This window comes from Astatotilapia calliptera, chromosome 14 (genome assembly GCF_900246225.1).
Source record: "Astatotilapia calliptera chromosome 14, fAstCal1.2, whole genome shotgun sequence".
NCBI classification, from domain to species: domain Eukaryota; kingdom Metazoa; phylum Chordata; class Actinopteri; order Cichliformes; family Cichlidae; genus Astatotilapia; species Astatotilapia calliptera.
The window spans coordinates 37,487,523-37,512,820 of NC_039315.1; the positions used below are offsets into that span (position 1 = coordinate 37,487,523).

The 25,298-nt window shown below is 40.5% G+C and overlaps 1 protein-coding gene across 10 annotated transcripts in view; it reads right to left on the reverse strand.

Moving 5' to 3' along the window:
* bcas3 (BCAS3 microtubule associated cell migration factor) overlaps positions 1–25,298 on the reverse strand; it is a 315,169-nt gene that overhangs the window by 272,222 nt on the left and 17,649 nt on the right. For all 10 annotated transcript variants that reach the window (XM_026193347.1, XM_026193356.1, XM_026193348.1 and 7 more), the window contains exons 7-13: positions 25,064–25,136; positions 11,716–11,823; positions 11,555–11,631; positions 7,431–7,507; positions 6,751–6,834; positions 4,469–4,639; positions 259–352 (exon numbers count right to left, since the gene is read on the reverse strand). In XM_026193347.1, the coding sequence (XP_026049132.1) occupies positions 259–352; positions 4,469–4,639; positions 6,751–6,834; positions 7,431–7,507; positions 11,555–11,631; positions 11,716–11,823; positions 25,064–25,136 (684 nt within the window). The remainder of the gene's footprint in view (positions 1–258; positions 353–4,468; positions 4,640–6,750; positions 6,835–7,430; positions 7,508–11,554; positions 11,632–11,715; positions 11,824–25,063; positions 25,137–25,298) is intronic.

The following is a 25,298-nucleotide window of genomic DNA, read 5'->3' on the forward strand; positions in this document are numbered from 1 at the left end:
GTTTACATATCTTTGTGAGGACAGAAAATTGGCACGCTGCTATACCTGCGGGGACGTCCTCACGAGTTTGAAGGCATATTTGAGGGTCAAAATGTGGTTTTAGTGTCAGGGTTACCATTGGGTTATGGTTAGGTTTAGGCTGAGGGTCAGGGTTAGGCATTCATTTTTGATGGTTAGGGTAAGCGGCTACGGAAAGCATTATGTCAATGAGATGTCCTCACAAAGACATGAAAACGAGCGTGTGCGTGTGTGCATTACCACTGGGGTTGAATTGCATGCAGGATATAGGTTTGTCGTGAGCTGGGAAGTGAGCCACCACTCCTTCACCGTCCGAGTCCTCACTCACCAAGACCTGGATCGTATGAACACACACACAAACAAAATCCAAATCATTTTCTAACAATGAGAACATTAAACCCAGAGAGGGACTTTCCCCTGCTCAAGGATTTCTCTCCACATTTTGGTTTGGTGTGATATTGTCACAGCAGGGTGATTTTGACATCACCCTGCTGTGAAACAGCTGGAAGTTTAACTCCTTTCCGAGTGTGCCATTGCCCTCTTGTGGACAGAATATAATAAGCATGTTACCTGAAATAAGACAAGTAAGCACTTTGTTGAAAAACCCACTTCTTCTGGTCAAAGAAAATATGAATCATCATAATTTGAGCTGTATTTCATTAGCGCTAGCGCTTTACAAAGATGCTGTACTGAGACCAGTGTGGACAGGATATGGCCTAACAACAGAGACAAGAATATGGACAAATTTACTTTGGCAATGATGTGGCTTTTCACATGTGGCTTTGACAATACCCCATGACACAGGGTCTTCCCGTAAACAGGCACAAACTGCCATCAAATGCAGAACTGGCTTTCCCCTTGTGCAACTTGCCAACAAAAATGAAATTGTAAGTTATTTTGTACAACTAGAGGCTGCTCCTAAATCTCCATACAAAGTCTGCTGTCAATACTGGGACAAATCTAACACAGGCTGTGCTGAGACCAGGAGCTGGCAGAAAACTCCTTTAGTCACACAGAGAGATTAGACATAAGCCCAGACATGAGGCCACTTTGTGCAGAAGTACCGGTGTTTGAGAACACACACTCTTGTTTAAAAGAGTTAAATGTGGCCCCGGTGTTGCACTACGGATGTCAGGAAAGCTGGCCAAACATTTAAAATCTAAGCTAGTCCAAACAAGATAGCCTCTAAAAACTAAAAGGATTTTGTCTCACACTCCAAGCAAGATCTTAAGGATCCAGGGGGAAAAAGGGGAAAAGGCGGGAGAACAGCATGAACAGAAAGAGGCTGGTGACATGAAGCAGATCACTTTTATTACAGTGCAAGCAGACAATGTTGTTCTGTTAGGGAATCCTGCTGGAGCCCTTTGAAACAAGAGTGTCCTCCAGAGAACCGAGCCCCTGTTACACAGGGGAGTGTGTGTGTGTGTGTGTGTGTGTGTGTGTGTGTGTGTGTGTTGAGGCTGCTGTTCCAAATAAGGAGCAGTGATACAATGTAGCTCCAACCTCATCCAACTGGAAGCGATGGGAATGTCTTGGATCTCCACAACGACACAGGAGCTCACCTCAATCATATTCGTGACTTCTCTCATCTCTCCAGAATTTACACCTCCAACCTCCGTCTTAATACACTCTCGACTGTCCCCACCCCTACTACTCCCTTCAACCTCCATTTCTCCTACACTCTGAGTGCACCCCTCCCTCCTTGCCTGGCCTCATCAGTGTTTACGGCCAGTGTATGGTTACAGTGTGTCGCCTGGTGACAGAGTGCAGACCCACTTCTGAAGGCTTAGATCCAACTTATAAGACTACGGGCTGGTTACAGGGCGGTTACAGTCGCAGAGGAAAGGAGAAGGCAGAATGTGTGTGGTGATAACATCACTGACAAACTGTACTACGTATGAAAACACACCTCATTAAAAATGTGACCGCTCCTGCAGTGTGATTAATCACAGTTTGGAGAGGCTGAGGAAAATTCAGGGATAAAAGCTTTTAGCATTTCTTTTGCAATTAAGAGGAAGCCAACTGGTCAATCTGTAAACGAGGTTAGTGCAGCATATTTTCATTCTTACTATAACACACACCTAAGCTAGTCAGACCCAGAGTCAGGATAATAGATGCAAACTTACCTTAGTCATTTATGGAATGACACTATTTTTGGGGGGACACGTTCTGATTTTTTAGCGGCTTCCTTTCCTTTTTATTAGACTGTTTATTGTGATAACTCCTGGTGACCTTTGTTGTTGGTTGGAAGTTGTTTTCAAATTGCACTGCAAAATAATTACATGCACCAAACATTTACCAATATACTTTTCTATTTATTTATTTATTATTGCAAATACATCATTGTATACAACTTTAAAGGTTGAGTAGAGTCGTGCTCGGTGTTACATCAACCATAATTCATGCTTTGAAATATCAGTGAACAATAAAAATTTATTTTAGCAATTTAAAATTATGTTATTTGGTTTGTTGTGCATTTTTATTACTTAATATTTATATTTAATGTATAATTTTTTAACTTACTAAATTTATTAATTTAGCTTAATTTTAATTGCCTTAACAAATGCATCAAAGCTACAATGGGATTAAAAAAATATCCCCAAAAATATTAATGTATTACTTCTCTAAACAGGGCACAATAACCTGAAGACCATCTGTAACACTAATAATGCCTTTTTGCTGCATTACGCCACAAAATTGTAAACCACTGACAGCTAAAGTGAATAACAACAACTTTCTTGTTACAATAAAATAAACAGCAACAGCCTCTCCAAGCATCTCCTCTACAAAGTGTAAAAATTATATATATTTAAAAAAATTACTCCAAAAAATACGTCCAGAAAATGAATTTCCTACAGTCTTAAATCCAGGACCTGATTTAGCATGTGGTGCATTGAGTCAGCCTCGAGCTTCATGTCAGGTTGCAGCTGCATGTTTACAAAGTGTCTCTGTCACCAGCACGGCCAAAACAGACAGAACTCTGGCTAAAAGCTCAGTTGTTAAAATATGCAGCATATCTAACTCACACCTTTAGGTTAGTCGTGCAGAGCCAGGTAAAAGAGACTGAGTGAGTCCAAGCCACCAAGCCTGCTTCTTGCCAAGCCACAGAGGCAAAGTTTTATTTACCTGGGACATACATGATGAGACCAAGGAAGCAAAAAGCCCATTTGCTGTGTGTGTCTAAGCAGTAACTTTCTATAAAAGTCACTTAAACAAGGCTGTCAGGTGGTAACAGTGAACCCAGTTATTTATTTATTTATATATATATATATATATATATATATATATATATATATATATATATATATATATATATATATATATATATACATACATATATATATATATATATATATATATATATATATATATATATATATATCTCCCAGGCCTCTGGTAGAGGACCCGAGCTTGAAGGATAAACCGCCCGCAGGGGCGTGCTGGGTGTTTTATATATCACAATTAAACTTATTTAAAGAATACTTTGCAAACAGCAAACAGTAAGACAAGACGAAGCAGGAATGACTTTATGTTGGTCCATCCACTGAATCTAGTGTTGTTAACTTGTGACCAACCTAATATACAAGCTGGTGACAAATGAGAGGAAAACCAACATAAATGTTTTAACAGGGTGTTTTTCGCTCCACAGCTGCTTGCCATGAACTGCAACAGTGTGTGAAACTGCAGGGATGAACATCGTTCTTCCATTTAATCTTTTGGCCCAGTAAGTCATAGCAGAGGTGTTTGATTGGTTGAGGCCAACAGCATATTATTGATATAATGTTTGTACTCTGTGATCTACTGAAGGAGTCTTTAGCTTGAATTCCTTGCCTGCTCATTTATTCCACAGACGGAAAACAAGACATATTAAGAATTCTGCTGTTGCTGGTGTTGCATTGTTTATTGCTCACCACATTAATAATGTGCATGGCCCCATTTTCTTTTTTTAAGATGCCATTCCTCAGTGAATGCAGGAGGTGCTCACTTTAATGGATGTTGTAAGACTGTAATGGTCAGTTTTGTCTTTGTGTACTGGAAACCCTTCAGCAAATTAATAGGAGACATTATCCTGCAACTCAATTCCTCGGATGAACACAATGGCAAAGCATCATAGACTGTATGTAAAAGATGGTATCACTGACTGGTTTGTGAAGCACCGGTTTAAAGGGGTACCAACCATTTACCATAGAAACCCAACTACAGATGAGCAAATGATTGAATGTCAAAGCAGTATAAGAGTTTACCTTTACACTCTGCATCCACTCGACTCTCTCAGCACGAGTGTTTAATTAAACTACAAGACACGGAAGGCTTGTAGTTTAATTGCAACTGCTGCAATGAGATATCTCCTTCGATTTGAGGTCAATACCAACTAAAAAAAGCATCACAGTTAATACTAATAAAATGTAGTATTTTAAAATCATTTCAAGCAGCAAACAACTGAACTGACCTGTCCTTCTCCAACACTGTGTGTGTCAATAATGGTGACCACACCGGGGTTGTGTGGGCTGCGACGGCTTGCACTGTGAGATGTGCCCTCCTCGTCTGGAGTGCTTGCCGGTATGGTGCCTGCTAGCTGGGTCACGACTTTACCGACCATCGTCAGACCTGTTTTTAAAGTCTGAGGAAGAAAGAAAAAAAAAAAAATACACACCTGATGTTATATATTCCCAAGCAATATATTCTACATCTATGTGATATCTTTGGTTTGGGTTGCAGTGCGCATACGTGCTTCTGTGCATGGGTGCATGTATACAGCATGTTCACTTGATGCCGGCTGATGGCTCACAGTGCTGATGACTTGACTGCAGCCATAGAAGACACGTGCGTGCGCGGGAGGCTCCTCTGTGTCCGCTTAAGGCCCAGCCAGGGTGTCTGCCTCAAACACACCTCTGTGGCTCGATTGAGGGAAATGGATAGTGCTGCTTAAGTGGAGTCTATCTCACCTACTACACTGTCTTACTCTAATGGAGTCCAGTGTGTGTGACTGTGTGTTTGTGTGTGTGTAAGCACCAAAGGGGCCCCGGAGAGCCTAATCAGGCATTCAGACTAGGCGGCCCTGTCAATACAGTGTGGCGCCTTGCATATGTTGGGTCTGGGGATCACCCGCTGTCTCTCTTTGCCACTTGACCAGACACACTAACAGTGGATGCTACGTGCATGCACTGGGGTGTGTGTGAGTGTGTAAAATGCAAGAAAAGCCATCAATTATTAAGTGAGGCGTTTGGCTCCTAATTGATCAACACTAATGTGTTTTCTAATCACTGCAGTTGTGGAGTTCTTAGTAGTCCAAACAGGAGTTATTGATTTCCTAGCGCGCAGGGGGGGTTTGGAGGAAGATCATGCCTCAGGGCTCACAACACTTACACACGCAGAGCTGATGTTACTATCTAAACACGATACAGCCTAATCTTTATGTGAACGGTCTTTCTTAATTATACACCCAGGAATGACAGGCAACAGGACTTTTGTGCTACATAAATTCCCTGTAAGACAGAAAATTCAGAACAGCCCAGTCGGTCAGCGCCACTGCCTTCTCTCTCTTTTTTATAAACAAAAGCCATTATACTTTAATGCTGCCCCCGCCCTCCTCCTTTTCTGTTCCCATGTCTCTGGATGTCAGCACTAAGAGCCAGCGTGTCGCGCCACAAGCCAAAGGGAGATACCTTGTCATCCATATTGAGATATATGGTCCTAAACGAGGAGAGGGCGGGCAAGCAGACTGCCTGTCTGCATATCAATACCCCCTGCAATTGTCAACCCATCACCATGCTGCTAATCTGTTAGAAAGACAGTTGTCTTTTTGATGTATAGCCTTGTTACCCCACTAATGAGTCATCTTCGCACTAGCTGTGAGATCCACGTGCTCTTTGGAATCAATTAGCCCTTCTTCTGTGACCAAGTGGAGAAACAGACTAGAACCATATGAGGAGCTAGTTCGTCTGCACGTGTTAGCAAGTTGCTTTATTGGCCCAGGATTTTATTTCACCTGGTATCAAAGAGAGCGCTGCTGGCTGTTAGTGAGCCATCTTAGAGCCACTTCCCCATGATGCTGACTGAAACAAGACCAATGAAGAGAAACAGATTATAGTGGGAAGCGGGAGATCAGCAGGTTGATGAAGTGTCTCATAAGCTTAGCCACAGTCGGCCAGGCGGCACAGGTGGATCCAATGTCAGCACATTTACAGATGGTGCCGGCAGAGCTGGAAATACCATCTTCTGTGCCGTTTTATCTGAGTGTCAAGCTTACCGTAGGACGTTCAGACTGATTACAGCCATATTGTGAGAACGTGAGTATAGTTTTGAATGTAGTTTTACATGTTCATAAGAACTCACACCTATCTAATAATTAATCCAGAGCAACGTCTCAGTTGATTCGCTATCTAGAACCATAAATTTTAGCTCATGAATGCCAATCTGAGCGTGTATGGACTTTGAGAGGAGATAATGTAATGTTTTTTATCTGAAATACACTTTAAAAAAATAATAGCCAGACATGTTCTCCTGTGCATTTCTTTTATGTTCACACCTATATATAAATAAAGCTGTGACACATTCGGCGTACTTCTCCTGAACACAGTGCTTTAGAGAATGCCATTTAGGATGTTATTTATTAGGATTTTTTATTTATTTACTTTTGAGGAAGAAGAAGAAAACCTAAGAATCTCGATGAGAGAGAACGATAACACATGTAGAGAAAAACAGTTAAATGTGTGTTTGTACATCACTTACTTTGGCAGCGTTGATCACTGTGGCGGTATAAGACTGTGCATTGTCACCACAGGCTCCTCCACGAGACTGGTGACATCTTATCAACTGGAAAAAAGGTAGATTTACTAATAAACAAGACGTATAACGGACGTCCGAGGGAGATGAACGAAGAGGTAAATTTGGGAGAATTAACCCAGATGCAGGCATTTAAAAGGTTTCCCTCTTCACTCTTTAGAGGAAATTGGTTTTGTCGTCAAAGACAGGCTGCACGACCAAACAGCCTGCTCTGATTAATTTCATATACAATATCACTGGAATAGCTCCGTCCCAGTATTACTCTTGAAAAACTAGATTTGGTCATTTCTGAAAATCCGTAGGCACAAACAGCAGCCCCATCTGTCAATTACTTGAGTGGGCCAGCACCAAAACACTACTTCACATTAAAAGTATTACAGGATGCACAATAGAACATTCTGGTTTTTGTAAATACTTAACAATCCCATTAAACAGAAAACTCCAGTACATCTGCTGATTTTCAAAATGTTATCATCTCTAGTGGACTCTTCTTGGAATGAGTTGTTTATCCAGACAGATTAAAGAGGCAGAAAATAGATAAAATGCATTTTTTTGGATTGTAAATATGTCGCTTCTCTGATAAGGCACTTCTGCACTGGATGAATATGTGTGTATGTGCAGACTACCTTGTTCTCAGCATAGGCTAGCCAACGGCTTCCCAGAGCTATTGGATTGAGGCTGGGGCCGGGGCAGGGATAGCAGCCTGGAAAGACACAATGACGGCCATAAGACAGTGAGGACAGAGACATACAGAAACAGATATGAAATAAACTAAAAAAAAACAACAAAGAAAAACAGGATTGCAGACAAACCAACTCATGCTCTTTTACTGCTTTTTTCAGGTCAATTTACCTTTTTAACTAATAAATTTCTAATAATGGAGACAGCTGGTGCTTCAGTTCAGTCCCTGCCACTCAAAGACTTACGATTCATCTCACTGTCAATAAGAGCAGGCTTACAGTCAAACAGAATATTTAGAGTGGTGTGGATTATGTTGATTGAAGAATTGAGTCCAATTTTACAACTTGTAAGAAGATTTTGCACAAATTAATCAATACAAGTGTGGTCAAGTGACATTATTAAGACAGTCTATACCTTTTTGAGACAATCTCTTATTTAAGCTACTTTGGTAAGTAACCTCATGACTGAAGGTCTGCCATAAAACAGGAACTCCTCCCTGGAGAGTGTCTGAAACCATCTTAAACCGCGTGTTTGTGGGGAGTTTCTTGTTTTGGAAAATAAACGGGAGTCTGATGAGGCTGCCGTGTCTATATGTGTGTGTGTGTGTGTGTGTGTGTGTGTGTGTGTGTGTGTGTGTGTGTGTGTGTGTGTGTGTGTGTGTGTGTGTGTGTGTGTACACCCAGGATGACCTAATGGAGACTGGTACCCAATAAAATTGAAGATGGCTCCTCTGGTGATTGACCAACACAATAACCCTTATGGGGATATATACAAACGCACAAACAGGATGACACACATGTGTTGTCATCACAGATTAAAATAGTAACCAGTGCTGAATGACGAATAAAACTCTTCACAAACGCTAAAATCGCATATTTTTCTCTTTTTATCGATGTAGAAGTAAACACTGGCACAAGTGGAACGTGTTTTAACCAATACCATATCTGACAGGAGTTTGCTCTTCAAGACAGAATCAACCAAAACCAGGCCTGCATGTGCCCGTAAACAGAATGAAGAAATTATTGATTTCATCATAAATATCTTTAAATGTAAGCAGACACAGACAGTGACAGTCTGTCCTTCCCAGTATGGCAAACACACAAAGCAGCAAAATGCTGATCCAGTGATGATCTTTTAAAAAGGTAGGTGTTTGTCTCACACGTGCACAAACATGCAAACACACTTAGCTGATGTAAGTGCACAGAGGTGTGGGGCAAATGGCTTGCTGACAATAATTTATTGCTCAGGGAGCAGATGAGGTGGAGGCTTTAGTGTACTGTGTTGGGGAAGGAGCCGATAGGAGGGTCGGTGGGAGTTTTAGGTGAGTCACAAGGGTTGCTGGTGATGCCAGAGAAGGTTTTTTTGCCCCTCCAAGGCCAAGCAAGACAGAAAGTGTCTGACATCCTGGGTGGAGAGCATGTGACTAAACCAGAAGAGGGAAAAGACTTGATGGATGGATCGGCTGATCTTTCTTCTCCGATACTCCCAGTTTTTAGAAGGTTCTTTTTCCTTCCTGAACATACAGGCCAGGTTTTCACCCAAGCCAGCAAAATCCTTTCTGTGAGACACAAGATGCTCAGTCTAAACTATTTGTTGCATAAAAAAACAACAACATTTGAAAAATCCCACAAAGATTTAACATTACAATATAAAAAATGTTTTTGAACAGGTGTTGTTTAAATAAAATTGAAACTCCTCTTTTCACAAGAAAGTGAAAAATCACTTTCTTGCAATCCAAAAGTGCACGAGCACACCTGGTCAGTGTGCGTGAGGTCAATAATGCACATGCCTGGAATTTTTATGCAGGTTTTAAGGTCAAATATTTGAATGGCTGTTGCATCGTTTTGGCTTTACACTAAATGTTTGACTGCTGGCTGCTTCATCCCACTATTATGATTCAAATTAATAAAGGACTCATCTGAAATCTAATTAGCTGAAAAGCTTCTACAAACATCCATCTCTAAATCTAAGTATTATCTCTAACGTGCCCACATAAAGTAAACATTTTGTACAAGCAATTTCAAAAGAGCTCAACCCAAGTAAAAAAAATCCCAGATTCGGGGAAATAAATTATAAAAACAAAAAACAAAACAAAAAAAACACATGATGAAGAAGAAAAAGCTGAATGTGACAGAGATAGAAACACAAACTAATGAACACTGAATACAAACTGTCGATAGAGGAAATTCAGAAGCTCTACTCTCAAAATGTAAAGCGACTTCACCTGCTACAAGCAAAAAAATGTGAATTTCCTGAAAGTGGCAAAAAAGAACAGGAATAATTTTAACAGAAGAACACATGAAGAAAACCAGTACTCGCCAATTTTGCTGTGGCATGCAAACACAGGTTGTAAAAGACAACCTTTGTGTTTGAAAAGACGTCTGCGACAAAGCTGCATAGCAGCACCAAACACTTCCATGAGCAGTGTGTGGACAGCATCACGTTTGAGGCTGGGCCTGAATGCCTCGGAAACATTTACGAAACAATGAACTCAAAAGTATTATTAAGACATACATGTGAAGGTCAGGGCAGCAGCACATGACCAAGTGTGTTTTACTTAAAATTTCCAGGACTGATAAACAGTAAGTCAATTAAAGACTAACGTTGAGGGACACAGTTCGAAAACTTGCTTCCAGTCACATTTTATCAGAAAGGGAAAACTTTTGGTTTCAAACGCATATGAAAAGTAGTCGTCGTCTTGTTTATGAATCCTCAAACGTTTCCACACACACTTTTTGTAAAAACACATTAAGGACTACGATTGTGAGTCGTCCCATTCAAAAGCCAAACAGGACTGAGCAGAGGGGAAAGAAAGTTTCTGGGGCTGAGCAAGCACCAGCTAGGAGCACACACACCACTCGATGCAAAGCAAGAACATAAACAAGGGACAAACACTAAGTGCTCATGAAAACATGACATGCCCACCATCACATCCCTGGAGAAGAAGAGCACATGCAGAGGTAGAATTGCTCATCCAAAGCAGATCTCCCCACATCACAGGACCCTTTGTTTACTGCTTTTATGGCCAAAACAGACCAAACGATGTTATGAAGAGGAGGCCCCTGCATTCAGAAACGATTAATAACTATTGAATATGTTTGGTTTCCTGCTGCCCAGACGCTGATAGGGAAGGCAGGCAGACAAAGAGGAGACACATTAAAGCCAGCCAGTAAGGTCAGTTTACTCCAGTCAATGACTTAAGTAGACAGCAATGGCCTTGTAATACAGTCTGGCATTTCTTTCACAGACTCCCTGAGCAGAGACGGCAGGTACAGCCGGGAGGATGCGAGGGCTGTGTCGTAAACAGTTTTCCTGTGCTGAGCTTCAAATGAAGGGTCTCACCATCTTGTCTTGATAAAAGCAGTTTAGTCACAATGCGATGCTTAAGAGGATTCCACTCCAGCAGGTCTTGGTGGCTTGTATTATAATCAATGATGTGCCTTGTATTTGTTTGGGTTGTGTGATGCGGGCATGACAGACTCGCTGATCATGTTTGGAAAGATTAAGTTTGAAGAAAGAATTTTACGTGACTGGCACTGTTTGTTTGTGCTACTACACAAAGTACAGGGCTGGGGTTTGGCCCCGTGTTTGATAAATACATATTTCTACAATAAAATAATGACAGGCCACATGTGACAACAATCATTCTTGTTTTTGATGTGAAAAGCAATTGATTTCTGTAACCTATTAAAACCTCCCTCTCTTTTTTTGCCAGATTATGTAGCAGGCTGAGAGAATTGAAAGAAGACGTATTCTATGCATTTTAATGTTTGTCATTTCTTGTCGTTCTCAGAGAGTAGCTTTGCATGATTCACAGTCGAAAAAAGCAACACTTATTTGCCTCATGTTGGGTTAGTGCAGCCGCTCGGCTCACCTCAATCCCAGGTGAGCTCTGTTCTCACAGCTAGAGCCGAGTTGATACACAGCAGTAGAAACCAGAGCACCCAGAGAACGGAACAACCACTCTTTTCCAACTTTATTATTTAAAACTTTTGCCATGTTCGATATGAACAATTACCCCTGGAGCAGTAAATAAGCATTATAGGACTCATGTGTTTAATATTCTTACTTGTAACAAAGAACTTCTTGGTGAATGTGCAGCTGTCAAATGCTGCAATCTTCTCTTGCAGGCTCACAACAAGGATACTGTGAGAAGGAAAAAACATTCATGTGACTACATGACAAAAGTCTTTTTAAATGCATTTACTTATTCTGTTTAGCCAAACTCACTGTTTGTTGCAGTGGAGGTCATAGATAGGCGTCTTGAACTGAATTGATTTAACCATTTCCCCCGTCCTTAGCGAATACAGGTCAGCGCAGCAGTAGGGGGGGCTCGTCCTGGAGAAAAGAAAAAAAAAGGGCAACATTTTTAAACACCATTAATTTTAAAGTGTTTGAAAACTTTATGAACTGATAATCTAGTAACCACTGATAAAACACTGGGACTTCAGACTTTCACCCAAACGCTTCACTTTTTCCATTTGTAACTAAACTGTAAATTGTGGAAAGTAAAGCACACTAATAACATGCTTAAAAAAAGCAAAACACACCTGATATTCTTTGTACAATGAAAGTTACTACTTTTTCAAAAACTGTAGGTTTCTTTTCTTTCACCTTTCAGTCCCATTCATCCCTTCATCGCGGTTGCCTAGGTGACCCTCTAGCAAGGTCATATGTCAATCAACAATCTTCTCTCTCACTGGTAGTCTCATCATCCGCTCATCAATCATGGGTCTCACCCACTTCTCATGGCCCATAGTTATTTTGCCTGAAGTCACTTCCAGCGTGTGTGCAGTTTAACAGGTTTCCAACAGACACGAGTTTTCAGGTAATTAACAGAATTACATCTGCAGGAATGAAAAGTCCTGTTTTCTACTTTAACTTTGTGATTTTGGTGGTCAGTTTTTCATTTAAGGCTTTATCACTGAACTTGTCGAAACAGATCTACTTTTTGGGAGACCAGCATCGTATGCATGATTCAAAGTAACCAATATAGGTGGCTTATATAATCCAAAGCTGCAGGATTACTACACAGAAGGCTTAGCATGAGCAGCATGTTAGCAGAGCTCCTCAGAAGGCATTCGGGCACTGTTGTCAGCTTTAGGTCACGCGTGTTTTGGGAGTGCTCACAGACCAATCACACAATCGTTGTGATTACGTGCATTAATGTATGAAAACAAACTTGAAGCACAAAAATTTATTTGATTTCCCGACGTCCCACTGCCCTGCACCTTCTGGGAATCCAGAGTAAAGGGGAGTAACATGAAGGGCAAAAGGGGAAATGCTTTGTCATGAAACACATTTACTAGAAGCCCTTCTATCAACACAGCAAAGAAGAGGGGTGTGTAAGGGAGCTTATCCAACAGCAGGCAACGGCTGCTAGAACAGGAAAATTTAGACATAAATCTTAATCAAGAGACTCCCCTCCACTACCCCCCGTCCCTTGTGCCCCTTCTCTGTCTCTGCGAGGAACGCCTCTACTGCTCTTCCATTCTCTGTCAACCTTGGCAGGGCCTGTGGTGCCGTGTTGGCTGAGGATTCAGGGGTGAACTGTAGTGTTAGTTTTGTTTTTTGAGCCATAGGACGAAGTGCTTTCAACAGTCCATTTAGTCTGCTTGTGCATACTAAGTGTAGATACATACCTCATCAGTCTCAGCATGGATACTTTTTGGACAAATGGAAGGCAGTGATTCTAAAATATAACAATGACTTTCATGGCAGATTAAAGGGAAACGGTGTGATATAAAACTTCAAATTCTGTTGAATGGAGTAAAAAAACCAAAACAATTAAAAACATGTTACAGAGAAGCACAAAAACAGCTGCACACTAGCACTGATTATATCAACATTGTGAAAGTTAGGTGAAGAAGGAGAGTCGACATGATCGATAACATCCCTTTACTGATGAGTAGAGCCAGTGGAAGACACCATTAGGAAGTGGCTTCAACAGCAGACAGCTACTACCAAGTTACAGCAACTCCCACCGAGGGAAATCTGGACATTATTCAAATGAAGACATCATTATGGAAAGACCTTCATCCATTACAAGAGACAGATGACCTCAGCCACGTTGAATATTCCAGCAGCACACCCTGTTCTGACCGACTCCTGCGTCAAGGTCCGTCTGCCGTGCCAGTCTTCACTATTGCTTTTCTTCTTTGTCTGTCACTCTGATTCAAAACTATCGCACAAAATAAACCCACTGTGTAATATACCAAAGGCAAACCATGGAAAACATACATGACATTATCAGGAGACCCCAAAAAAGCCATTTACAGATAAGGAACAGGATCGAGTGTGATACCTCTAAAGTGCCTGTTTATGAGAATCAGTGGGTCACAGCCAGCGAGGGCTTTCAATTTGTTATAACCCTTTACTCATATGAGAGCGTTGATGCATCACAACAACACAATTTACAGCCAATAATCATGCAACATGTTCGCAATGACTAGCAATGCTAACATCCTAATGTTCACTACAACCACCACATCAGTTTAGATGTTAGCATCCTAACACCAACCTATCAGCACCAAGTTCAACTGCAGGTGAGCCTAACATCCTTTTTGTTGGATGAAAAGTAAGGAAACAATGTTCACAAGACTAGAATAGATGTAGAAAATATAATGTTAATAGTTCAGAGCCTTGCTGTGATCTTTCACTGGTGCCCAGAAACTGCAGTGATGTTGGTGTGTTGCAATAAAAAGATTCAATAATCAAATGTGTCTCTGTAAGCACAGGCCCTTGGAATATGCCCACCCTTTATTTGATTGACCAACGTACCTTGTTACCGAACGGCAGAGCAGACGCATCAAGGCAAAATCTGAGCAAACAGTCTATTATGTGTGAACTGATCCAGCATTTTTTTGTTAGATTCTTCTGCAGCAACACCTTCATCACTCTAGTCTTAGTTAAGTAAACAAGGCTGACGCATTTTTGGCACAATGCTTTTGGCACTCTGAATCCATCCATACCACGTTTTCCAATGCAGGAAGTGCTTAATGGACCTGGTGATAGAGCACCCAACTTGTCTTTACCCCAAACAGCCTTCTCTTCAGCCCTCCTCTTCTCTCATTTCTTCCACCCTGGATTCCATGGTTCTTATGTACACTCTCGCTGTATTTGTGCAGTGTTTCACATGTCTCATGACTACTGGGCCATCATTTCAACTTGAAAAATCCTGCAGACTGATATTTGTTGAAGATGTGTTAAAGATGGAAGAATCTCAACAACTTGTTCATTATGACAAGCTGGAGTGCTGCAGAGATTAAAAATGTAGATGATGTTTTCACAAACTTGTCTAGCCTTTAGCTTCTTTTTATGTTATACAGTGCACCCAGAAAGTATCCACGGTGCTTCACTTAATCCTTTACAACTAGTAATAGCTGTAAAAGTAGCAGAAGCAGTAAGAAGCAGATAGTAGCAGTAACAGAATTTCCCAAATATGGAATAAGTAAAGTTTTCCTATTTCATAAGTGGTGTTTTAGGAACACAATCCTGTGGAACACTCTGTCAACATCTGTTTAAAAATCAGCTTGGACAGCACAGACACAAACACGACTTCACCACTCACTGCTAACACACACATGCACGCACACTCTCGCAAATGCACATGTGTTAGGTAAGATCAGAGGCACTAAAATCTGACATGCACGTTTTTTTTTCCTTAACACAAACAAAGGGAGGAACACACACCCAGAGATGCAAAATGAAATAACTGCTGCAACAATACCCAGCAACTATCTTGATGACTGATACAAGAGTGAAACTCTAAGGGAACATTATGTGTTACACATCCACACACGCTTACGCACAAACATTTATACACACAGGTACATACTAACGTTCTTTTGTATATTTCCGAAGCTAAACAGCAAAGGCGCCAAGTGAGAAGTTGGGTCACAACCTAAGCCTAGATTTTAAACACTGTCTCAAGACTAAGTGTGGACTGTGTTTTTCTGCCTGGATGCTAACCCAGCTAATCCAAGTGTGTTCGTCCCTCCAGTGGCTCCTGCCCCTTTAGGAAGACAGAAGATGTGCCGTGGAAAAAGTTTCTAAGAATCCCCGTTTCATTTTTCCATCCTGACAGTTAATGTCTCCGTCAACATTTCAATGGTGCTCGCCCTGCAAGTACAGCGACCAATACCAATCAAGAATACTGGCATTAAGATTAATCCGAAAATTTCGCTCAACGATAATTTACTTTCAGGCGGCTGCATCATTGATTTCAGCATTATCAGAGTCCGATCAATCCAATTCAAAGCTCTATCCCGAAAAATGGGCCCCTGGAATTGATTCAAAGGGACAATGATAACCCACTGTTATAGAATCAAAATGGCACAGGGTTCAATTGTTTTGCTTTTGCAGTATTTTAACAAATGACCTAGTTCTAATGGAGGCAATGTGGGGTCAGATGTAATAAGATTTCCTGATGCCGGGGACACTGGGGCGTAGGTTGAAAGCAAGGCTAAATCACAATTATCATTATGGATCATGGCGGGATGTCAGTCCTTGCACATGTTAAGGTGACGCCGAGCACCATTGCCCAGCTCAGTAACAGGCCTATTATGATGGCCCTATTAGATCAATGTGTCAATTACTATTACTCAAACTGGCCCTTGGGTCTGAAAGGATATAAAATGAGGGAGATGGAGGAAAAGGGGCTTGGCTCATTTACTTCCTGTGACAGGACAAGAAGCTACTCCAAAAATTAAGGAGAAAATGTAAAGGGCTTGTCAGATACAGAACTTGAAAACGGCAAAATGACAACAGAACATGGTTAGAGAGAGAGAAACTACATTTCTGTTAAATTCGTCTGTTGTGGGATACGATGGCATAAAGAGGACCTTGTATCTTGGAGGACTTGAGTGTCAAACTTTAGTATTTTTATGTTCCAACCAGAATGCCAGCCTCAGACACGCTGTGTCCTTCTTGTGAAACCGAGTGAAAAGTTAGGGGATGAACACAGTCGAACAGTATTTGTTCTCTGGGGAGCATTGGGAACATCTACATTTAATGTCACAGCAAAGTCGCTGAGGTATTTTAAACCAAAAATGTCAACATGATCGCCAAGGCTTTTAGTCTGGGGAAGAATGGCACAGCAACCAATTTACCAATGTTTCTATGATTGTATATTTAAAATAGCATTTTAGTCCTTAAGAAATGTAACTTCTTTGAAAAAAATAGTGTCACCATTGAAACTACAGTACGAGCACCTGTAGGCTAGGAAGATCAACCACATAGAAATTGTAAGACTTGAGTTGCGGTCAGTTTGGGACGGTCCAGAATTTTCTGAATTTAAATTGCTGTGGGCATAAAACAAGTACAGGGCAGACTTGCTGAATGCATAACTATTTCAGATGGTCTTACAGTAAATGCTGGCTGCTTGGGTCATTTTTGTCTTCTACTACTCTGCACAGTGCCACATTTATAAGCATGCATTTTAATTTTAGATACACAACGGTTTACAACGGTCATTAGGGGCTATTATGGATGGCACGTGTCTTATTATTGTGTCATTACTTCCTCCTGGATTAAACATACTGACATCTGTCACTTTTCCTTTGAGGCAATCTGCACACGTCTTTCCATGAATGTGAACTTAAACCGGGAGATCCAAACCACAAGATTTCATGTGACTGTAGAAAGCATAAGATGGAAGCCATAGAAGGAATTAAAAAGAAGGCAAATAAATTAATTTACAAGGAAGGGACTTCACCACATTTCCTACTGCTGCAAAGTTTTACAAGATCCCCAAATATAGACGACAATTACATAGTGTGGAAATGCTACACAAATACAAGCTCGGTTTGGGAAGCTGAGTCTGCTTCTGCTGAAAGATAGAACTCTGATGCTCCAACTGCAGACTGTAAAACTTCTGAGGAATGGGAATCGTAATCTCACTTTTCAATATTAAAACCAGAAATTTAGGATCAGCATTGCCAACAGACAGCAGTTTATGCCAACACTGAACAAGTACTCAGAGCTCTCCTCAGACGTTTATTCTAGGCAAGATAGAAAAGTGTTCTTGACAATAAACTCTCTTAGAAGCTACAGTTTCCACTGCTGTTGTTGTAAAGGAAAAGAATTACAGGTAAATTTGGATGAATTTTAATTTAGTTATCTTTTAAAAAATGTCCAGCTGTTTGCTTCCATTAAGAAAATTACTGTTTGCATTACAAGCTTTCATGAACGATGCATTTAAATATGCCAAAGATGTATTGGAGTTGGAGACCAACCAGTCCCGCCACCAGTCGACCTGCACAATTGTGTTGTCATCCAAAGTGGTCAAGCAGAGGGTGTTGTACACTCAGCCTTTGGGTGACTGCTTGTAATCAATTATCAAATGCAAAAAGATTTTATGTAATCACTGGGCAATCACTGATTTTTCCTAGTCTCACATATGTCATGTTTTTAAGCTAGCACGACTAAGACATGTTATTTGATGTACAGATATTTAAATGAGATATTATCAAATGTGCAAAAAATTATTTTAAATTACAAGAAATTTGTATTTTCCACTATTCAGAGAGTAGTGGTGGTGTAGGAACAGCCTCGAATGTTCTAGTTCACAAAAAATTTGGAAAACAATATAAAAAATTTTTGGCCTATTGTATCTCAACCAAAATCTTGGACTAGCATAAGACTTGCACTAGCCTCCACCTGCATACGCACCCCATTTACAGTTGTAGTCAGAAGTTTATGACTTTAAATATGACTTTTAAAAAAAAGAAGAAATGGGTGCACAATTTGAATTTATTTAGGATTTTCTCTCATTTACACATGGTCAAGTACACATACCGGCTCGAACATATACATACACTTAAAACTTTTAATTATTCATGCTGAAGGTTCCACAGTGTCTTTTAATTTGACAAGGCCAAAGCTTATTCTCGTTAGTGATCAAGATCATGGATGATTACAACTTGCAGTTTCCGTTTTTGTAGTTTTTCTCTTTCCAGTCCAAAGTGAGTTTTACTTGACCAAGTCGAAAATCAACACCTTAAAGCTCAACTGAAAATTGCAGCTGCCCATATGACCAAGCCAAATGCCTTCTGGAAAGGACATTTTATTTACAGAGAAGACAAAGATTGACCCATCTGGCCACAATGACAAGAGGTATGTTTGAAGGTGAAGGTGAAGCTTCAAACAGAAGAACATAGTACCAACTGTCCAGCATGGTGGTGGTAGCATTATGCTGTTTTGCCAGTGGTACTGGTACATTGCAAGAGGACTGCCTCCAAATTCCTTAATTTCACTTCAAATCAACAGCTTGATGGCTTAAACCATACAACTGGGTGGTCCAACGTGAGAATGATTCCAAAAACACATCAAAACTGGTCTTTACAGGGGTAAAGCAGACTAACACTAAGCTTCTAGAATGGCGTTCCCAAACCAGTTCCCAACCAGTCCAATGAACTCTACCAATTCTGGCAAAAAGAGTGGTCAAATAACCCGCTAGAATTACACCAGAAAATTGTCAATGGCTACCAAAAGCATACTTGATAAGGGACACTTAACAAAATGTTATTGGGTGTATATGTATATATATTTGAGCCTGTATGTATACTTATGACCCTGTATGGAGCTAAAGAAATTAACAATACATACAATAATTCTAACAGTTCAAAGAAATCATTAAAACTCTCAAATTACCATGACATTTGTCCCCATGATGAGTTTATGTAAAATTCTATATTTATGAAATCAAAGGGAAAGAAAAGAAAAACTGCAGTGCAACGTTTTTTTCTCTACTCCTCCTTATTTGTTTTCTCTTATGACTCTTATTGGCTCTCTGCTGAAACCCAGAGCTCCCCTTCTCCACACACAAATACTAGCCACATCAGAGCCTACTGGGGGCCTGGGGGAGCCACAGTGATTCCGGCAGGCTGGAGGCATTAGCAGGAAAGTAATTAGGGTAAAAAGTTCAACCACAGCTCCATGTCTGCCAGAAATACATTTCCTCCACTATTTAATACTTCACATAATAATAAGAATAATTGCCAGCATTTTGAAAACAAACTACCCTGTGTTTGTCCATGTGTATTCATGTACAGGCTTTTACTCATTGTTAGTGTTTATGTGTTAAAGCATACTGCATTAGAGTGAAAAGTGCAGCTAAATAGATAACAAACCCATTAAATCTGACTATACTAGCTACAAAACATTTTTAAAAAAACTCCTACAAGTTTGTGACTCAAAGATGTGTAACATTAAAAGCACAACAATGGGGGAAAAATCAACATGGGATTTATGTATATGCACCCAATAAATTCAGCTTATTCTTTCTTTGACAGCAGTGAAGTGGGTATTAATATTCATTACCCAAACCATGGCTTGCATTAGATCCCATTTTAACCTCATGTGCCAATTTTCTGTCTATGTTAAGTGGAAGCACTTGACACAAGAAACATCTGGTCATACAGCAGTTCTTTCTTCTGCTTTGACATCTTAAAGCTATATAAGAAATGTGACGTATCAACTTAGGCCGGTGTTCAACTTTTATATTTTTCAGAGCAAAACTTTTCATGACTATTTCATCAGCTCTAAAGACAAAATTACTTGCTAGCATTTAGTAAAATATATTTAGTGCAATAACTCAAAAAGTAATAATTAACTTTTTAATCTTTGTTGTTCTGCAATCAATAGACCAATAGAAAAGCCTGTGTGCCCTATTAGTCATAAAGGCACAGGACTCCTGTTAAGGGAGTGACAATGAGCTGCTGGAGGCATATAAATGCATCACAATTGGGATGTAATAGTGGCTGGTGCAATGCCCACTTACCAAAAGTAGTACAGGAAAGGGAATCATAGCCAAATCATTGGATTCATAAATATCTGTACAAAATTTCACAGTAATCTAGAAGGTGGCTGCAGGGAAGGACATGCTGGAGAGATTATGCCACTCAGTCGTTATTAGTATATTTAAGCCTGGGCAGAAGTGGTGGATGGAGATTGCCATCTCTACAGCCCCATGTTTATCATGGATGCAATTTTTGTTATCTTCTAATCGGATTATGTAATCAGAAAGTATGTCTCCTCCAACATCTCAGGGAAGCTTCAAAGTAAAGTCATTTTTGGACCTCTTTTAAATATCGGTAGAGATGAGACTTCCCCAACTTCATAACTTCATTACTTACAGCCATAAAAAGGCATCTGATTATTTTTGCCCAGTTAAGCCTTAATCTAAGACTGATAGCGAGCCCTCCAACAGTGGGTGTTACTTAACAGTTAACATCTGGAGAAAATTACAATAGTATTGCAATATACTTCAATCTAGAGGAAAGGAAAAGTTTAAACTTTAGTAAAATAAAATATTAATTGCTTTGACCACAGGGGCCTGGCTTAAAGAATGAAGCTGTGGTAAAAGTTTGAAAAGTCATTACTAATCATTCAGCCTGTCGGCTGTGTTTATATGCACCACTTCCAGTACTACTGAGTATAATCTGACTTCCTATTTGAAGGAGGAAAACTGGCGAGGCAGAACACATTTTCGACAGACATAAAGCAGACATGGAAGTCAAAATAAACGTTCCACAGTGAAGCCTGAGCCCCTGAGCTCTGCCTATGCACTGCACAAGTACGTATGTGTGTCCACATGTGGGGCAACGAAAAAGGGGAAGTGAAAGAACAGATTACAGCTACTCTCATTTCCACGCAGGAGCATGACAAAAGTGTCAGGGAACAATGTGATCAAAATGGTTTTCTCAGTGGAGAACATGACATTCCTTTCCACAAATTGAAGGCCAATTTTGCCAGCCAGGGCACAAGGAGGACTGTGGATTGTCCTCTGGGCTGACACGGTGTCTAAATACTCCGATCATCTTGAACATAATTGATACAGCTTTACCGCAATTTTGATGCAGGACAAATTAAATACGTTCACGGCAGCATCCACCCTCCAGCTAAGATTGGACAGCACGTTTGTGCGCATGGTCATGGTGTGACAGTGAAGAATACCATAACCTCATGGTGGATAAAAAGCATCACTTCTCCAAATCCCTTAATCTGGTGGCTTGTTTTATACAAATGCTTCACGATTTCCATTTAATACACTTTAGAAAAAGGATACATCCGGTGCACAGAGCAAAACCTGTCATGAAAATGCACTGAAACACTTAGTGCTTAGTGCTTCAATGGGCTTTTGCCATCAAAAGTGTTTGTGTGGGCTAAGTGGAATTTGTTGCCTCCAACCATGTAGTTAATAACCTGTGATATTTCACTAAAGGATTTAAAGCAGATTAAATGCAAATGTGCAGGAGGATGAAATTGTGTTTGCTGTACATTTACTTTGGATTTTGCATGGCACTTACTGTCAGTGTGAGTGGTGGGAGGAGGCACGCTTCACCCAACCCTCTGTGTAGCTTTTTAGGTTTGTTTTTAAAGTAACACTGCACCACGAAACAGCACCTTATGACTTATGGGAAATTAGAGTTAGGTAGTAGAAACTGAAATCAAAGCACATCAGCTTGCACCGATAATTTGCATAGTTTGATGCCTCAACATTTAAAGATGAAAACTATATCCATTTGTCAATGTGTTTTTCACATTTATTGTGCAAGCATGGCTTATTTGCTTGCCCAATCTCAACAGGAAACACTGGTCAATCGCTTAAATAGGGTTAAAAGGAGCCATATTTATGAAGGTGACTACTTAGGGTCATGTGTGTTGTGCACGTTGTCTCTGAACAGCAGACTAATGTGATCAACCGATCATATTAGATGAGGAAAATGTTGCCTTGGTAACCATAAAAATGGACATGTGGCTAATGTCATGAAAAGGTCACTTCTAAAACAGACCATGATTTTTTTTTTCCAAGCCCCTAACTAAGTGCTTCTGTTGGCTAATTAAGCTGTAACCAATAACAATAACATCAATTTTCTTTTAAAAAACAACTTTGAATGACTTTTAATAACCACGTGTGATACACAGACTCTAGTCTCTTTGATTGACGTCTTGGGTGTATGCTCACTGTTGTTCCTTCGATTACCTCACCCGCCATTTAAGGGCTTTTTGTTAGGAAAGCTTTTAACCATCTGTCCTTCAAAGGCGTAAGCACGCAATGTATACGACACATGGACACGTCTATAGTGGCACTAAAATCCATCCGTGTCGTGCCTCTAGGTACTAATGCATTTATTGTCTAAGTATTATTATCATGTTTAATTTTTGTATATCAAGTAAAAACAAAATACACCATTTTATAGATTTAAAAAACAAAATAATTAAAAAAAATATCTCTCAATCAAGTTAGCTGTCAACTGACAATTATAGATTTAAAGTGAACTGATGATTCTGTTGTTCTAACATCACTACCAGACATTTTCAGCCCCATCAGCAACACATAAAAATACTTATTTGTAATATAAATAAATAACCTACACAGCCTAGTGTGTAGCTTTTTTTTTTTTTTAGAAGAAAAACACTCAGCAGTGACGCACAAGAGTGAGCGAGCAGTGGTGCAATGCATCCGCCTTTTGAAATTGGCGCTCTTTTTAAAAAACAATATAATAAAAGGGCCGCTTGAGGTGGGCATTCAGGATGTAGAACACTGTTTACTGTTTGACATACTGTACAACCCTTCAAAAAAGCCTGTCCATGGCCTCAGTAGTGACTGTTCATCCATGTGTATTAACTAGAGTCTAGAAATAGCCCGTGCAGTATTAATTCTGATGGTGAAAGAAGTCTATATTGAGGGGACCACATCCTCTCGGCATGTGGAGATGTTGTGAGGGGGTAGATGGAGGTTGGAAATGTCACTCCAGAGAACAAAGCACACTTATTCATCACTGAACTTTTGCCCAAGATATGTGTGCACTCAAACACCCGCAAACAGTTAAGTCGCCTTGGTCTTTCCCATAAAATTTCACTGAGGATCACTTTGAGAATACTAATACCTGTGGATGTAATTAAAACGACTGAAAATAATAACAACAGCTAGAAAGGGAAGGAAACTTAAATCTTTTCCAGAAATGTGAGCAGACGTACACACCAAGGTCTGCAAATGCACCAGCAGTCTTTACTAATTCCTAAAGCCCTCTGGCACTGGTACAGAGTGAAAGGGACGCATATGTAGCTTTACTGTCAAGAAAATCACTGGATCCTTACATTGTTTGGACTTTACATATAATCCTTTCCATTGATAAAATTATGTTGAGTGTGCCTGGCTGGAAATCCACAAGTACAGCGCTTTAGCACACATGCTTTTTCCCTTCTCTGGTTTTCCTTTAATTTGCAAATCTTGTAATCTAAGCCTAGAGCTGACTGAACCGACTTCTAAACCAGCACTGCTATAGCAGCCAAGAGTCCAATCTGTTTTCCATTTAAGTGTCAGGACGGCATCCTTTTTGGTGGTTAACAAAAGCTGTTATTTCAAAATGATTATATGCTAAAAATTGTGCGAGGACCTTAGTAAGTTTATGAACAGGCCCGATGGAAAGTACAGCGCCGCACCCGGAAGCTTTTTTCCTTCTTGTCTTTGACCAAAGTGTTATTTACCGAGCACTTCTGTAGAGGGAAGGACCAGGCTGTGCCATTCAGCCAGAGGTCAGGGTTTCTGCTTTTCAACACAGTACATGTTTTCAGCATTAGTGTTGAACGACGCCTGGGTGATTTGCCAAACCGTCAAAACGCTGCCTGTCTCAGTGTCAGTGAGGACATAGGAAAAGCAGAAGCAATGGCAATGGCGTCAGAGAGACAGTGGCGGCAGATCCTGGAAAACATCAAGAAGGTGGTCTCCATCGAGACCCAGCTGAAGACAGACTTCCTTATTTCATTTCCTGGGGAGGATATATTGAGTTAAATTTTGTGTTGCTCTGGAAGAGCAGCATAAGTAAGTGGAAGAGGGGGGAAGAAGGGAGGGCACAAACTGGGTATAGAGAAGGGAGTGCAAGATGCCTCGGGGTCTGTCACTGTTGAAGTAAGTTTTCTTGCACTAAACAAAGACATGACATTCCCAGGCCTAACCCTAACAATCCCAGGCTTCTGCACATCTGCTCCATCACCCTTCTCCCAGCCTGTGGGGCATTCAGGTACTGCTCGCATTCCAGCCACACTGCCACTAATAGTCACTAAGCCCACATGGGTGGCTCACCTCAAGTTGCATGTGAAGGGTTCGTAACAAAATGTTGGGTGTCCTTTGATGCCTCTTATTTTTAAAAATGACTTTCAGATGGAGCATTTGTTGTCCTTCATAACATCACCGAAAGTAAAACACTATTGGCAGGTTTTAAAGAAAGGACGGCTAAATCCCATGAGACACAGGTTGCTTTAGTTTCTCACTTTCCAGTAAGTGCACTTTTAATTAGAAAGTAGATGCCTGTCTTTACTAGGCAAAGACAGAGCTTAACGGGCATCTAGTCTTTAAGTTTAAGACGACATTATAGAACATCATTTTTTGCCCCTCCACTAGTTAAGCTGTCAGTCACTTATCGCACAGAATAGCACAACATTATAGCAGAAAGATGTGAATCTATAATTCATGACTTATAAACAGAGGGGAAGCAAAGTCACTATTTTGCATTGCAGTTTATGGGTGACCGACAGGAAGTGATGTCAGTTTTATAACGAAGCCTGAACTCACCCAGAGGACCCCGTGCTCTTGCAGACCCCAAGGAGGGGCCTCTTGTCAGCAAAACTGTCCAGCTTTACAGGACCTGAGGAGGAAGAGGAGTCAGAGGAAGAGCCAGATGAGAAACAGCAGAATCTGCACACAACAAAGAGAGACATTCTTTACCAAACATGTGAGGGCTCGAGCACTCCCCACCCTCATACAACAGGCAGGCTATTACCATGGCAGGAAACGTGCTGATTACATT